This window comes from Myotis davidii, unplaced genomic scaffold, assembly GCF_000327345.1.
Source record: "Myotis davidii unplaced genomic scaffold, ASM32734v1 scaffold939, whole genome shotgun sequence".
NCBI lineage: Eukaryota > Metazoa > Chordata > Mammalia > Chiroptera > Vespertilionidae > Myotis > Myotis davidii.
Genome location: NW_006290535.1, coordinates 136,061 through 153,165, shown reverse-complemented (window position 1 = coordinate 153,165; position 17,105 = coordinate 136,061). Strand labels below are relative to the sequence as shown.

The following is a 17,105-nucleotide window of genomic DNA, read 5'->3' as shown; positions in this document are numbered from 1 at the left end:
GAAAGTGGTTACTATTTCTGACCCATTGTAAACACGGCTACACCAGATGGTTAAATTAGTCCCCATAGTAGCTCAGCTAGACATGGTGAGTGGGCAGATGCCCCTGAGCCTGCACTGTGCTGCCTTTGCACATACTAGTAGCCACACCCACCATCTTGGGCAAAAACTCTTAAGGAATTGTTTGGATTATTAGCTCATTATTTAAAGACTGAAGATATAACCATAGTTCCGCTGTGAAATGCCATGGAGAAAATTCAATTCAGTTGTTTCTTTTTTTCTCTTTGTTTCCTCCTTTCATTTCTTTTTGGAACAGGGAGATCAATGTAAATTTGATCATGATGCAGAGTTGGAGAAGAGGAAAGAGATCTGCAGATTTTATTTACAAGGATATTGTACGAAAGGGGAGAACTGCATTTACATGCATAATATCCTTTACTGAAAATATGTTAACCAAAATATTGAGGTTTGAAAAAATCATTGAGGATTTGAAAAATCCTAAGTACAACCTAGAAAGCCTAGTTTGATTTTAAATTTAAAACAACACATTACACAAACTAAGTCTAGTCAGCCTTTGTACTTTAGAAGGGGAAGCTGAGTTTTTTGCTTTCGGGAAATGAAATAAGTAACATCCCTGTGGAGAAAAGTCTGTGAAATAAAGGTACTTTGTATTTAATATACACTTATATGTATTTCAATAGCATGGGTTCCTGAAAGAGTTGGCAAAATACAGAGTGTCCCTAAAAAATGTATACATGCTTTAACAGCTGATAGCTCAATTTTGAAAATGAAATGTATTTTAATAAATACTGTCTTTATAATTATTCAAAGTATGTGTCTACATTTTAGGGGATACCCTGTATTTATGTTATGACTTTATTATTTTTACTTAGGTTCATAAGTAATAAATTATCATTGTAAAACATTATAAAATCAGTCTCATCAAATCTTACCCCTAATTATCACTGTATATTCTTCCTCAGTTCTTTCTTTAGAAATCTATACATCTAAATTGTACACCTGCCCCCATTCAAATTGGTATTTCACTATATGTTTATAGTTCCTTAAAATATATGTGTGTGTGTGCGTGTGTGTGTGTGTGTGTACAGAGAGAGAGAGAGAGTGCAAGAGAGAGAGAAGCTGGTTTTTCACTGCCTTTGATGACTAATGGAGCCTTTCTCCCTCAAACTGAAACTCCATCTTTATTATGATGAAATGTTATGTGTATGGTTTTGTTCTAGAGTTTCTATTTGGCCCCATGGTCTGTTCGTCTTCCTATCTCTGCTGCTTTGATGAGATTATTTCCGCCTCACCAGTACACTTGATATTTGGTAGATTCTCATGTTTATTTTTCCAGATACAATTTAAAATAGTCTTGTCTAGTACAAAAATAATGTAAAAGAAGAAAGTAAAAAATTCCTGATATCATTGATCTAAATGTAAAGATAAAGCCATACAAATACCAGAGGAGTGTGTGGATGGGTTCCTTTATACTCCAGAACAGAAGTATGACTTAAAATCCAGAAGCAATGAGAAAAAAGACTGAAAAATGGACAGTATAAAAATTTTTAATTTTACATACAAATATCTGACATAAGCAAAGTAAAAGATAAATAATAAAATGGGAAAAGTTGTTTGCATCTTATATCACAAAAGTTTGATATATGAGCTTCTAAAAATTGAGAAGAAAAATGGGATAAGACATACAGATAATTCATAGAGAGAAATGCAAATGATCCAAAACATGAAAAGATGCTCAAACCTATCTATATAAAAGGCTAATATGCAAAGTGTCCCCTCAGGAGTTTGACTGGGAAACTGGGAGTTGGATCACTCGTTGTGACATGTGCTAACCACCAGGGGGGGCGTAGAAAGAAGGGAGGCCCCAGCCGGCAGCCAGCAGCCACTAAGGACCATACCTGTGCACGAATTTCATGCACTGGACCTCTAGTTCATAATAAGAGAAATGCAATTTATCTCTGCCCAAGATACCATTTGCAGTTACCAGATTTGCAAAAATCCTCCCCCCCACCCCCCCCAAAAAAGGGGACAGCAAAGATTGTTAGCAAGGCTGTGATACAATAGACATCCTCAGACTTTGTTGGCAGGAATTCAAAATGGGGCCACCCTTGTGGAGAAGAGCAGGGCTGTGTTGGCACAATTACAAACGACTTCACCCTCTGACATAGATCCTACCATTTTGCATATTTTGGTGAATTAATAGATTTGGGCAGTAATTACTGATGGCTATTAAAACCATTAGATGAAAAGTTGATGAGAAATTTTGTAATTGATGAATGGGACTGACAACACCTGCTCCAACCCATCAGCCTTAACATTAAAAAGAAACAGCTGGGGCCGGAACTGGTTTGGCTCAGTGGATAGAGCGTCGGCCTGTGGACTGAAAGGTCCCAGGTTCGATTCCAGTCAGGGGCATGTACCTGGGTTGCGGGCACATCCCCAGTGGGAGATGTGCAGGAGGCAGCTGGTTGATGTTTCTCTCTCATCGATGTTCCTAACTCTCTATCTCTCTCCCTTCCTCTCTGTAAAAAATCAATAAAATATATATTAAAAAAAAAAAGAAACAGCTGGGCATCAAATGCCTCTTGATGCAATCTGGAGTATTTATTTTAACATCAATGACAAATGTTAAAATTAACAAATAAATGATCCTATCTAATAAAGAGGAAATATGCTAATTGACCCTCACACCATCGCAAAGATGGCAGTGCCCACAGCCAATAAGGAGGGAATATGTTAATTGACTCCCACGCCCTCAAAGATGGTGGCACCCACAGCCAATAAGGAGGGAATATGCTAATTGACTGCCACGCCCTCAAAGATGACGGTGCCCAGTCCCCTCAACCCCGCCACTCAGGGCCGGCCCGAGGCACAAGCAAGCCTCAGATGGTGGCTGCCCAGCTGCCCAGGGCCAGCCCGCAGCACAGGTAACCAGGGCCGGCCGAGGCTTGCACTGCCAGCAGTGGCAACAGCAGAGTTGTGATGGGGGCGTAGCCTTCCCCTGATCGCTGGGTCACCTCCCACCCCTGAGGGCTCCCGGACTGTGAAAGGCATCAGGCTGGGCTGAGGGACCCCCCACCCCCTACCCAGTGCATGAATTTCATGCACCGGGCCTCTAGTATAAAAATAAAAAGGGAGGGGAACTGCGATAGATCAATTAAAGAACTTGAGATATATGTTAACCAGATGCAATTTGTGGACCACGTTTGGATCTTAATCTAAACAAAGCAATTATAAAAAGAGCTTTTTTTGAAACAGTCTAAAATATTTGTATATTGACAGGGTAGTAGATAAAATTAAAGTATTTTTCATATTAATGATGGGTTGTGATTATTAGAAAAATATTCCTTATCTGTTTGAAATAAACATGGAAATATCCACAGATTGAATGTGTTTGGAATATGCTTTGGATACTCCAGTGTTTTTTGATGGAGAGGTCTGAGGAGAGTATGGGGGGGTGTGGCATAGATCTCACAAAATTGCCAGGTGATGAACTTACACGGGCAGTCTGAGCGAGCTAATTGTATTATTTGCTTTCCTTTGGTATATGTTTGATAATTTTCAGGTTAACTTTTTAAAAAATTCCAAATAATCTCATTCTTCAGGAATAATTATGCTAACAATATGGCATAAAGTCTTTTGGATTTTTTTTCTACAACTAGATGTATGCATTTGTGAATGGATGGATGTATACATTTAAACATAATTTTTCTAAAAATGTGATCGAGCTATGATTGTGAAGGTTGTATCTTTAACATTTACTTCATAAGGATTCTATTTTGATATATGATGTGCATTAAGGACCTAATTTTTTCCAAATGGTTAACTCATTGTCTCATCTTCAGTGAATTAAAATGGCACCTTTACCAGAGCCTAAATTTCCCTGTATGCACAGTTCAGCTTCTATACTACTAATTGACCAGTCCCCTCTATAAGAGTATGGTTAATAATTAGTAGGGCAAGCAATCTTCCTTTCCTGATTAAAATGTTCTAATAAATATGTTTTATTCAAGAAAAAGAAAACAGCCTGGCCAGGTGGCTCAATGGTTGAGCATCAACCCAGGAACCAAGAGGCTGCTGGTTCGATTCTCCGTCAGGGTACATGCCTGGGTTGCAGGCTCAATCCTCAGTACAGTGTGTGCAGGGGTACTCAGTCAGTGATTCTCTCTCATCATTGATGTTTCCCCCTCTCTCTCTCTCTCTCTCTCTCTCTCTCCCTCTCTCTCTCTCCCTCTCCCTCTTCCTTCAATAAAAATATTTTTTAAAAAAAGAAAACATTTTTTCAGATCTGACATATTTCTTTAAAAACCAGACACCTTATTACTCTGTTTCTAAATGCTTTCAGTCTATCCTTACAGTTTTCCCCACAGTCATACCATCTGTAAATATGATAATTTATATCTCCTGTTTTAATTGTATTGGATACATGTCCAGAATAATGTTAAATAGTGATGATTATGGCAGACATAGTACACAATTTTAATGATAATGTCCTTTTGCTTTAGCTTGTGGCTATGGTTTTAAGATAGATATTTTTAAAAATCAAGTTAAGTATATTCTTACTTTACTAAGATTTTTTTAAATCAAATGAGGACTTTGAATTGTATTAGTCGCCATTTGCACTTGCTAAGATAATCGTGTAATTTTTTCTTTTGAACTTATCAGTGTGATGATTATAGTAATAAATTTCCTAAAACCATCCAGGAGTTCTCTCTGAACATATGCCATGTGAAAATGATATATATTTTCACCATACTTCTAGAGTTAATATTTTTTTTAGAATTTTGTCTCCAAAACCTTAGGTGACTACCCTTTAAGTCAGACTAGTCTGTAGCTCTCATTGTTGGGTTAACTTTAACATGACATATCAAGCCTGTTATTCTTCATAGGTATGAGTTCTTGCTATAAAATGTATTTGTTCTGCATAATACTTTATTGTGGAAAGTAACAGGACTTGCATAAACATTATAAATACTATAACCATTATATTTCTTTTAAATTTGTTTTCTAGTTTTAATAAAGTAAGAGAGATTTTAAATTTTTTGAATATTTTGCAGCATAACTAAAATATTTCATCTTAAATTATCTGATGTGATTATAGAAAATTCAGTATAATACAGTGGGGCCTTGACTTACAAGTTTAATTTGTTCCGAGACCGAGCTCATTAAGGAGCTCGTTAACTCAAATTACTCTGTCAACTCAATGCAAAAAATCAGCCAAGAGATAGCTGGTATCTCAAAAAACTCATTAGTCGGGACACTCGTAAGTCAAGGCCCCACTGTATATAATTATGGAGTCTTACTGATTCAGCACAGTTATGTTTTTTGGCTTAAAAATATTAGAATTTTATTTTATTTGGTCTGTTCCTTAATATTTTTATTTACATGAATTTCCATGCAAGTTCTATCATAGTGGAGCAAAATGTTACCAAGGAGACAAGTGTAAATTTTCACATGATGATTTGACAAAGGAAACGAGGAAACTTTTGGACAAAGTAAGTAATGTTTTTGTTCCTTGATTGTTAAGTCTCTCTACAGATTCATTTGACTTGAATCGTGTTTTATAAAACTGCTCATAAGTCAGGGATTTGTTATTTCATGTTTCATTAATACAGTGTTTTAGAAAAGCAGAATATTGGGCTAGGAATTAAGAATCTTTTATTCTCATCCTTGTTTTGCTGTTAAAAACCTAGTTTACTTTGAGAAATATCCTTTACCTCTTTGAATTTCATTCTCTTTATGAAAATGAGTTTGTGTGTGACCCATGCAGCTTAATGTTATATTTTCCTATTAATAGAACTAATTTACTGAACTCTTCACAATGTTAAACGTGAGGAAGATAGTTTGTTTTTATGTGGTAATCTTTGCCAATTATTTTCAGGTGTTGAACACTGAAGAGGACCCCACAAATGAGGATGAAAGAGAGTTAGAGGAACTTAGGAAGCGCGGCATAACCCCTCTTCCCAAACCACCTCCAGGAGTGGGGCTCCTGCCAACCCCAGCAGAGCACTTTCCCTTTTCTGATCCTGAAGATGACTTTCAGACAGATCTCTCTGATGATTTCAAGAAAATCCCATCTCTTTTTGAAATAGTTGTAAAACCTACTGTGGACTTAGCACATAAGATTGGGAAGAAGTAAGTTAACATTTTCAAAAATGGTGGCATTTTCTCCCTAGAAATACTTATTAAGAAACTAACTTGTGTCCATGTTAATCGTGCGCGTAAGATCAGGTAGAGATAGCAGCTGTCTAGCACACACCTGATTGCTTCTTCCCACATCCTCCTGCCTGTCCTCTGCTGCCGCCTCTTGGCTTTCTCTATAGAATCCTGAGCCAGCTTCAGAACCTCCTCACAGCGATGAGGACTAGAAGAGACCCAGTCAAAACATTTATCTCTGGGTGATGGGATTAGGGGTGTTTCTTATTTATCTTTGTACTTTCTGCATTTTTCAAAAGCAGTAATGAATACGATTTTAGAACAATAGTTAATAAGCAGCAACTTAGAAAACTATGGGCTAAAACACAGCAGGATGTACATGTTGGTCCTTCCAGTTCTATAGGTAATATGAAATAAATGCCTTCTTAGAAAACACATGTAACCATTTAAAAATGTGACATTCTTGTTTGCCTCTTTTCTTTGAACTAAGAAATATTATTCTTTCTGTCTACAGACCACCAGCATTTTATAGCAGTGACTCGCCACCAGGACCACAATATCAGGAAAGCAGCCCACATCCTCAGCATATCTACAGTTCTGGGTCAAGTCCAGGTCCCGAACCTAATATGTCTCAGGGACACAGTATTCCTGTGATGCACTCAGGCTCCCCTAGACATCATCCATGTGCAGGACCTCCTGGCCTACCAGTGCCACAGAGCCCACCTTTGCCACCCGGTCCACATGGAGCTGGAGTAATTGTTCAACCAGATGCACCTTTGTCAGTACCAAGTATGAGTGGTGCTTACCATTGTCCGGGCTTTCCAGAACACATGATGAAAGTACCCAGAGAGAATCATGGTTCTCCAGGCTCATCGCACCTGCAAGGTTCTGGTGAAATGCAGCTCAGCACCAGTTACGACTCCCTACAAAACCCCGCTGAGTTTTATGAGAATTACTATTCTCAGCATGGTGCACCTAATTTTCAGCCACCCAGTAACTCTAGTGGTAAGTGTACCTTTCAGAATCAAGCTAAATATTTAGAGTCCTATCTTTCGTTAAAAGGATAAGAAGTATGTTTTAAATAAAGCTACATGAAAACAAATAAGTCTAAGTAAAATGTGATGAAATTGAGACCTTAAATATGTTTTAACTTTCTTTTGTTAATTCCCACCCGAAGATATTTTTTCCACTGATTTTTAGAGAGTGGAAAAGAGAATGGGAGGTAGAAAGAGAAAAACATCAATGTGAGAGAGACACATTGATTGGTTGTCTTCCAACCAGGGTCAGGATCAAACCTGCAACCCACGCACATGCCCTTGACCAATAATGAAACCCGAGACCCTTCAGATCATGGACCCATGCTCTAACCACCACGCAATACCAGGGAAGGCTTCAAGTTTAACCAAACATTTTTAACAATAGAACTTTAGATAACTTCTAAAAATATTTACAATCACATAATAATTTTCTAATCAAATGTGATTATTAGTAGGGCTTCAATTTCTTATAACTCACAGTGGTACTCTCTCGTGGAATACTGTGCCTGAATCAGTGTCTGTTTCTTTATTATGTGCAGATGGGATGTGGCATGATGAGTTTGCTCAGCATCAGCCTCCCATTGTTCAAGACTCACCTAACCGTGGGAGTGGGTGTGATGGCAGCAGCAGCATGACAGGCCATGACCCCCTGCCTGCACCAGGCCTCCTCCCTGCAGTGCAGAGAGCTCTTTTTGTCAGACTTACTCAGAAATACCAAGAAGACGAAGAACCAAGCAGCACCCACCCTCAGAGGGCACCCAGCAAAGAAGAAGGTATGTCATGTTATTTTTTCATAATGCTGCAAAGAATATTGTCATACAAGCGTCTGAGTCCATGTTTTTTTAAATATATTTTTATTGATTTTTTACAGAGAGGAAAGGGGAGAGATAGAGAGTTAGAAACATTGTTGAGAGAGAAACATCGATCAGCTGCCTCCTGCACACCCCTTACTAGGGATGTGCTGGCAACCAAGGTACATGCCCCTGACCGGAATCGAACCTGGGACCTTTCAGTCCGCAGGCCGATGCTCTATCCACTGAACCAAACCAGTTAGGCTGAGTCTATGTTTTTACTTCTTTTGAAATATACCAAGGAGTGGACTTGCTGGGTCATTTGATAACTATATGTTTAACTTTTTGAAGAACCACCAAATTTTTCCACAGTGGCTGCATCATTTTACATTCCCACCAGCAATGTAGGAGGGTTGCAACTTCACTATATTCTCACCTATACTTATTATTTTCTCTTTTTGAAATTATTATTTTAGCCATCCGTGTAGGTGTGAAGTGATACTGCATTATGATTTTGATTTGCATTTCCCTAGTGACTATGTCACATGTTATGATACAGCATCTCAACAACCTGTTTGGGTCACAGTTCCTAAAATGGTCTTAAATAGGTTAAAGTTTGAAAAAATGAGTTTCTCTGAACTATCTCTCATATTTCCAGCTTACTTCATAGCTCCTCTCTTGGGGATTGTTTGTGGTTTCCATGCCATCAGTATATTAGTAATTAATTGCAGGGGGGTTGACTTGAACCAGTGATTAGATCTGAAATTAGAGCACAAGGCCTAAGTGAGCAGTCTTGCTATTTATTGGGCCTTTTTATTTTGGAAGACAATAAATAGAAAAGGAACAAGACACCTTTCAATTCAGGAATTTTGACTTCTAGACCAAGCTCAAAACAATTCAGTTATTAGAGGAATGTTTCTGGGCATAGACTATACACTTCAGATTCTGCTATATTATTTATATATACTAGAGGCCCGGTGCATGACATTCGTGCACTGGGGAGTGTGGGGGTTCCTCAGCCTGACCTGCACCCTCTCCAATCGGGAGCCCTCAGGAGAGCCCTCTCCAATCCGGGAGTTTCTGTCTGTCTGTGCAATCATATGAGCGAATTGTCTGAGACCCCAACTCAGTTTGGTTTGCTGCTCACAGAATAATAGAGGCATATTTTTTTCCTTTGCTTCATTGGTGGAGATTTCCTGAAAGTTTTAGGATATCTTCCCTTTAATTTTTCCTAGATACTCTGATTTTACTTATGTCTCTGACCTTTGCTTTCTCTCCATCCCCCACCGCAACAGTAACTTGCTCCAGGCTCACTTTGCTCTGCAGTGGTTCTCAACCTTCCTAATGCCGCAACCCTTTAATACAGTTCCTCATGTTGTGGTGCCCCCCAACCATAAAATTATTTTCGTTGCTACTTCATAACTGTAATTTTGCTACTGTTATGAATCATAATGTAAATATCTGATATGCAGGATGTATTTTCATTGTTCGCAACCCACAGGTTGAGAACCGCTGCTAGTGTCCAGGACAGCCGTGGGCAAACTACGGCCCGCGGGCCGGATCCGGACTGTTTGAACAAGCCGCCAGCTCTCCCTCTCTGCTCTCCCTCTGGCGGCTTGGGGAGCCAATTTCCCCAAGCCGCTCCACTCTCCGCTGGCTCTCCCATTCTGCTCTCCACCCAGCACCTGTGTATGCAAATTAACCACCATCTTTGTCAGGTTAATTTGCATGCATACTCCTGATTGGCTGGTGAGCATAGCAGAGGGATGGTCAATTTACATGTTTCTCTTTTATTATATAGGATAAGAGCCTAAGCGAGCATTATGAATGGAACAACTGGTCAACCAGTTACTATGATGCACATTGACCACCAGGGGGCAGATGCTCAATGCAGGAGCTGCCCTCTGGAGGTCAGTGCGCTCCCACAGCCAACCTCCCGTGGCCCCTCCCTCAGGGCTCTGATCAGGGGTAGCGGCAGGCTAACCTCCCGCAGTCCTCCCCGGCCAGCTGATGCCCCTCCTCCCCACCCCCATGGCCCCAATCACCAGCCAGGCCAAGGGATTCCACCTGTGCACGAATTCATGCACCGGGCCTCTAGTTAGGGAATATTATTCTATATAATAAAAGCGTAATATGCTAAGTGTTCGGTTGTCTGGTCATCCGTTCAACCAATCAAAGCATAATATGCTAATGATATGCTAAGGCTACTCAATCACTTGCTGTGATGTGCACTGACCACCAGGGGGCAGATAGTTGACCAGTCACTATGACATGCACTGATCAGCAGGGGGCAGACACTCCGACTGGTAGGTTAGCTTGTTGCTGGGGACTGGCCAATCGGGACTGAGTGAGAGGAGCTGGATACACCCTGGAGCCCTCCCGTGGTCCCTCCGCTGGCCAACCTCCCTCATCCCTCCCCAGCCCTGATTGTGCACTGGTGGGGTCCCTCAGCCTGGCCTGCAGCCTCTCACAATCCGGGACCCCTTGGGAGATATTGGAGAGCCGATAGCCCGATCCTGCAGGCCAGGCTGAGGGACCCCACCCCGGTGCATGAATTCATGCACTGGGCCTCTATTTTTCAATATAAGAGATAATATGAAGACACTAAGTTTACCTTAGTGTTTTCAATGTTGATAAGTGTACAGCATCTAGTTAATTAAGGAGAAAAAGTTTAGAGCATCCAGTTCTTACGAATTACAAAATCTTAAACATAAAATTTATTAATAACTATCTAAAACTATAACAAGCTATTACATAAATATTCATTATATTTTCAAATACAGTAACATTAATTCTTCATTTAACATCACAGGGAAATGAGGGATACCTAATAACTTAATTTCCTATATAATTTATATTTATTCCTTTAAGTGCTAAAACTTTCATTTAAAAAAAAACCATTTATCAGTCAACTTTTTAGTCTTACAGAGCTTTGTTTTCATAAGCAAGAAAATAACTTTTCTAGATGATAAAAAATCCTATATAATAAAGAGATAATATGCAAATTGACCATTATGCCCTTGCACAAGATGGCTGCCCCATGTGGTCAAAGATGGCCAGCAGGGGAGAGCAGTGAGAGTGACCGGGCCTGCAGGGGAGAGCAGTGAGGGCGACCAGGCTTGCAGGGGAGGGCAGTTGGTGGGGGGGTGCCCAGGCCTGCAGGGGAGGGCAATTAGGGGGGACCAAGCCAGAAGGGGAGGGCAGTTGAAGGCGACCAGGCATGCAGGGGAGAGTAGTTTGGGCAGCAGGGGAGCAGTTAGGCATCAATCAGGGTGGCAGGGGAGTGGTTAGGGGGTGACCAGGCTAGCAGGCAGAGTGATTACGGGCAATCAGGTAGGCAGGCGAGCGGTTGGGAGCCAGTAGTCCCGAATTGTGAGAGGGATGTGCAACTGCCAGATGTCCGACTAAACTGGCAGTCAGACATCCCCCAAGAGGTCCCAGATTGGAGAGGGTACAGGCTGGGCTGAGGGACACACACCCCCCTCCCCCATGCACTAATTTCTTGCACCGGGCCTCTAGTTTTATAATATTATACAACTGGTGATGTTTTATAAAGGTTGTTTTCTCTATATACAGAAAAAGTCTTGACCAGCTAGGATTTTTGTGTATTTGTTGTTATATTCATAAAATTTTAATGCCTTTAAATTGTATCTGTCCCTTGATAAAAAGTTGTTACTCATCATTTCCTGTCTAATATTTGCTGCTTGTTGGGCTCTGCTGTTCTACTTTCCTTCTGTTCTATATTCATTCTCATTCCAAAAGGGATTTGACTGCTTATTAAATATGTTCATATGAAAGTGAGAATAAAATAGCATCTTCCCTCTTTGGGTCAGGTAACAACTTCTGTGAGGAGCAAAGTTACTCTACAGAAATATTGAAAATGAATTGCAAGCCCAGCTCTAGGCCTCCTGGAGGTCCAAGAGAAGAAGGAAAGAGACCTAGAATCTAAACTTTGTTTTCCATACCCTGAGACCCAAAAAAACCTTTGGCTATTGTGACATAGTGTATTCTATATTAAGACACATCCCCACCCTAAACACCATTGCTTACTTTGTGAGCACTGCTGTATTCAAACTAAGAGGGTAACACTAGAGTTCCATGAGGTAGAAACACATTATTAAGCAGTGCAAAGAGGTAAAAGAAGAATATCTGCAATGGTCTATTGATCCTGGGTTATTCTAGGGCAGTGGTTCTCAACCTTCTGGCCCTTTAAATACCGTTCCTCATGTTGTGACCCAACCATAAAATTATTTTCGTTGCTACTTCATAACTGTAATGTTGCTACTGTTATGAATTGTAATGTAAATATCTGATATGCAGGATGGTCTTAGGCGACCCCTGTGAAAGGGTCGTTCGACCGCCAAAGGGGTCGTGACCCACAGGTTGAGAACCGCTGTTCTAGGGTGTGTGTGTGTGTGTGTGTGTGTGTCCAACTTAGTGTCGACCTGTATGTGTCTGAATGGAGAGGAAGGAGACTCACCCTATCATACCTTCTGCTTATTGTTCCCAAAACACGAGGGATAAAAAGACTTTAGGAGTAAGGCCCAAAATGTTCTCATAAAGGTCAAGTATATAGACTTCAGGGTGTTAGTTTTGTTTGATATCTTTAATTTAGTGCTGGAATAGCTAATATAGTCACATAGGTCAAATGTCTAAAAATGTAAAATACAAGTGAAGAGTCTGCACCTTGCCCCTCATTTGCTCAGTTCCCATGGCTTCCTTAACTGTCATTATTAGTGCTCTGTTGTCTTTCCAAACATATTTTTATATCTTCCCCTTGCTATCAAAATAAATGCAGAGCTTAAGGATTACTTGAATTAAGGAGATCCAGAATCTTTTCATCTTCTGTCCCCAGAGTATTTTGCCTTCTCCCTGAAGCCTGTTACACCACACAGGCTCTGAGTTCCCTTGGCCAATTGGCGGGAGAGGCCCTGGCTTTCTCTGGCTGGAAGGACTTGCACATGTCCCAGTATCCCAGCTCTGTCTTTCCAGAGTGTGATAACCAAATTGATGGTCATCATACCACACCCTGCCTTGTTCCGGTGTTGAAACCCTAGCATTTCTATGATGACATTGTCTTTCTGGCACATGGGGCAATGCCAACCAATTGAGCCACACTGGCCAGGGACTATGATGCATTGTCTTGAAGTTAGACTTCAGAAATAGCATGTGCCTTTTTAGCTTAATTCAGGCCGAATCCGCATGCTTCATTCTTTATAATAAGTCTTTGTCTGCATTTAGATGATCCTGTTAACTGGTATTCCAGTAGTGAAGAGGAAGAAGGGAGCAGTGTCAAAGCAATCCTGAAAACGTTACAGAAACAAACAGAAACTTTAAGGAGTCAGCAGCAGTCTTCCTTGGAACTCTGCACTCCTACTGATCCAAGACTTGCTAAAGAGAAGAGTAAAGGGAACCAGGTGTCTGACCCTCGACTTAGGACCATCCCAAGACAAGACATTAGAAAGTCTTCTGAGCCTCCCGCACAGGGTCTCAGACTCGTGTGGGATCCCAGGAAACCAAGAGGAAACGGAAGTGGGCAGGTGAGCTCCTCTGCTGGCGCAGCAAAGTGCGATTTACATCATGCACATTCCGGCGCTAACATCAAACACAAGAGAGGAGATGATGAGGAAGAGGACACAGAACGAGAACTGAGAGAAAAAGCTTCCTTAATACCCCTGGACTCTCCCCCGGGGGCAGTGCTCCAGGACCCAAGGTCGCAGCTGAGGCAGTTCAGTCACATTAAAATGGATATCATACTCGCCAAGCCCAACTTCGCAAAACACATCGTGTGGGCTCCAGAGGACTTACTTCCAGTCCCTTTACCAAAACCGGACCCCGTCTCTTCAATCAGCTTACCTCTGCCCCCTCTTATAGCAGACCAGAGGCTATGGAATTCGAAAAGCGATCTCCATCAAAGCACAGTTCCCCTGGATTCAAAATTGGCAGTCAAAGCCAAAATTAACACAACAAGCAGAGAAGGCTACCTGGAACCATTTGGGGACTTGCACAGCCCAGCAAGTAAATTGGGAGACCCCAGGCTACAAAAAAAATGTGATCCTAGACTTCACAGACTGCACAACACAGTATCTCAGCAAGCAGTTACGAAGGAGTCACATACACCAAAGTGCGCCCCTCACTTGGCCAGGTCAAGCCCTGGTGCATCGCAGCCCTCGGCAGCAGTAACCAGCAACTCTGGACCTGGGGTTTTGCCTCCCTACACTCCTAAACTGTCGCCTTCAGCTGGTGTTCCACTGGGGACTCCAAGTTCAGTTCTCAGTGGTATTAGTTTGTATGACGCTAGGGAGCCTGGCTCATCATCTGCACCAGAGCCAGCAACGGAAAATGCAGAGAACCAGAAAAAAAGTGGTGGTTTAAAAGGCAGTGACAAAAATGAGCGCGCTCCTGGAGAAGCAGCCCTGCCACAGAAAACCACTGCCGACGCGGAGGCCACTGTCCATGGGCCGGCCGACGCACCGGCCCATGTCCCCAGCAGCTCCTGTGCAGGCCAGGTCCCCGCAGTGCACAGCCTTCCTGTGCAGGCGTTAACAGGCTTAATGAGACCCCAGTACAGCGATCCCAGGCAGTCCAGGCAGCTGGGACAGCTGAGCCCCACCCCAGAGGATGACCCCAGTGGGGAAACAGATGACAAATCTCTGAAAGAGGTTTTTAAAACCTTCGATCCAACTGCTTCACCATTTTGCTAGCTACTGTGTAATTAAGCAGTTCTTTTCAGTCTCGTGACCATCGCAGTCCTCGCTGTTTTGTAACTGGTTTACCTCTATAGTTTATTTATTTTTAAATTATGAACACTTTTCAGCTGCTAGTATCAGAACCACATGAAGTTATATCCTCTAAAGGCTGTGGTATTTTATATAATATTTTTATAAATTTAAGAGACTGTAGCAAGTGACATAGAAACCTATATATCATGTTAGCTTCAGTAAAAATACCTTTTTTGTAAATAAACCATCATGAACTGGACACTCTGCCTGAATATATGCCAGTTGTCTTTCTTAATCAATGTTTAGATAAATGATTACCACTTTTATATGGTTGTTCATTTCAAGCAATATGATGTATATTACTTTTGGGAAACAGTATTTTGATTAGGATCCTCTCTGTCAACACATAACTGCTAATAGAAATGTAAAATGAAATAAAGAAAACATTTTAAATCATAGCAGAACAGTTCATTTTTAAGGGCATCACTTTTATTAATGTGGGCAATATTGTGTAAATGAAGCATTTGAATGTCATATCTTTTAAAAAATATTTTATTGTATCATAGAAGTTAGAGATATATAAGTAGATTGTTTTGCTGAAGTGAAAATTCCCAAGTTCTCTGACATACCTTTTTACAATTAATTTTCATATTAAATAGTTATGAGTTACTGCTGTCACCTGGTGATGTTTATGTGTGCTCATGCGTTTTGTCTTTAGCAGCATAATTTATATTACTTTTTCAAATGATGTAGCTATAATAATTGTATTCATCATGACCTTGGCAATTTTTACAAACTTTTAAAGATTCAGTGAAAGTCTATCGTGATTATTGCATCGATAATGTTTTAAGTGTCCAGGTTCCATATTTTTTTAAATAGCAAGAAAACACAGAGATATTGTAGTCAACTGTGTGGCTACCAATAAAAAAACTTTCAGATATCACATGACTGGCGTTCTATAACAGAGTTTGGAAATCCCCTAAATTGGTTAGAAATTGCATTTTTATGAAAAATAACATATTCATTCTTGTGTATTTATTGCAGTCTAAAATAATTGTAGCCTTACCAGTTTTATGCATTTATTATTTATAATGGAAGCAGTTTACACTGATACTGATGTCTTGAACTGAAAGATTATGACAGTGTTTGCTGGTAACAATTTCAGCAACTTAAAAAGGAACATTTCCTCCAATAGATAATGAAAGTGATGGATATCAGTCCTTGGGTGAACAGCTATCCTTGAGAAGTGATGTAAAAATACACAGCAAAATATTTCTCTAGGAACCTATGGTTTAATGTTAAAGCCTGCCCTGTATGTTCACTTCCTAACCCTTTACCTTTTGCTTGGATACTGCGCTCCCAAAGGGTTAAGTGAACAGGACTCTGCCAACCTGAACAAAGTGAAAAAGTGAACAAAGCTCACTTTGTTCAAGAAACGTGAATTTCTGCTATTTATACTTCGTCTACATTGTTGTCTAAAATGGCTCTGGATAATACTTTTAGGTTAAAAATGCAGTTTAAAGCCACCATAGAAAATATTTTCTGTTCAAACAAACTTTGTTATTAATTGAAAAGTCACTGAAATGAATAAAACTGACAGAAAACAAGATTTTATATATATATATAATCATATATTAGTAGTTATATATTATACATATATATGATTATATATCTTTGCTATTATGTATAGATTATATATATCTTTGTTAAAGACTAAAATGTAATCCAAATCCTTAACAGAAGATATTTTTTATTACTAAAATAGATGTTAAAAAGTTAATTAAAAAGTAAAGTTTAAAAATCATTAATGCAAATAATAATGTTCATTTACTCAGTATCCTTGAATCCATATTATATCAGCTAATGTCCTAGAACAGCGGTTCTCAACCTGTGGATCATGACCCCTTTGGGGGTCGAACAACCCTTTCACAGGGGTCACCTAAGACCGTTGGAAAACACATAGGTAATTACATATTGTTTTTGTGATTAATCACTATGCTTTAATTATGTTCAATTTGTAACAATGAAACTACATCCTGCATATCTGATATTTACATTATGATTCATAACAGTAGCAAAATTACAGTTATGAAGTAGCAATGAAAATAATTTTATGGTTGGGGGTCACCACAACATGAGGAACTGTATTAAAGGGTCGCAGCATTAGGAAGGTTGAGAACCACTGTCCTAGAAGCTATTTTACAAGAAAGTTTGGACTTACTTTCAATTTTAACAATATATTTTATATGAAAATGTGCTGTTTGTGTTTAAAATAATGATTTCTATCTGTGATGCTTTTTAAATTGTAATATTAGCTTAAGAGATATTGTTACATCCTATCAACTGCAGTTATTTTTTTAAAGATTTTTTATTGATTTTTA

The 17,105-nt window shown here is 40.0% G+C and overlaps 1 protein-coding gene across 1 annotated transcript in view; it reads left to right on the top strand.

Moving 5' to 3' along the window:
- ZC3H6 (zinc finger CCCH-type containing 6) overlaps positions 1 to 15,528 on the top strand; it is a 57,163-nt gene extending 41,635 nt beyond the window's left edge. The window contains exons 9-14 of the mRNA XM_015563790.1: positions 314 to 425; positions 5,404 to 5,513; positions 5,900 to 6,153; positions 6,689 to 7,179; positions 7,751 to 7,984; positions 13,244 to 15,528. Of these exons, the coding sequence (XP_015419276.1) occupies positions 314 to 425; positions 5,404 to 5,513; positions 5,900 to 6,153; positions 6,689 to 7,179; positions 7,751 to 7,984; positions 13,244 to 14,706 (2,664 nt within the window). The 3' untranslated portion in view covers positions 14,707 to 15,528. The remainder of the gene's footprint in view (positions 1 to 313; positions 426 to 5,403; positions 5,514 to 5,899; positions 6,154 to 6,688; positions 7,180 to 7,750; positions 7,985 to 13,243) is intronic.
- Positions 15,529 to 17,105: the final 1,577 nt, after the last annotated feature.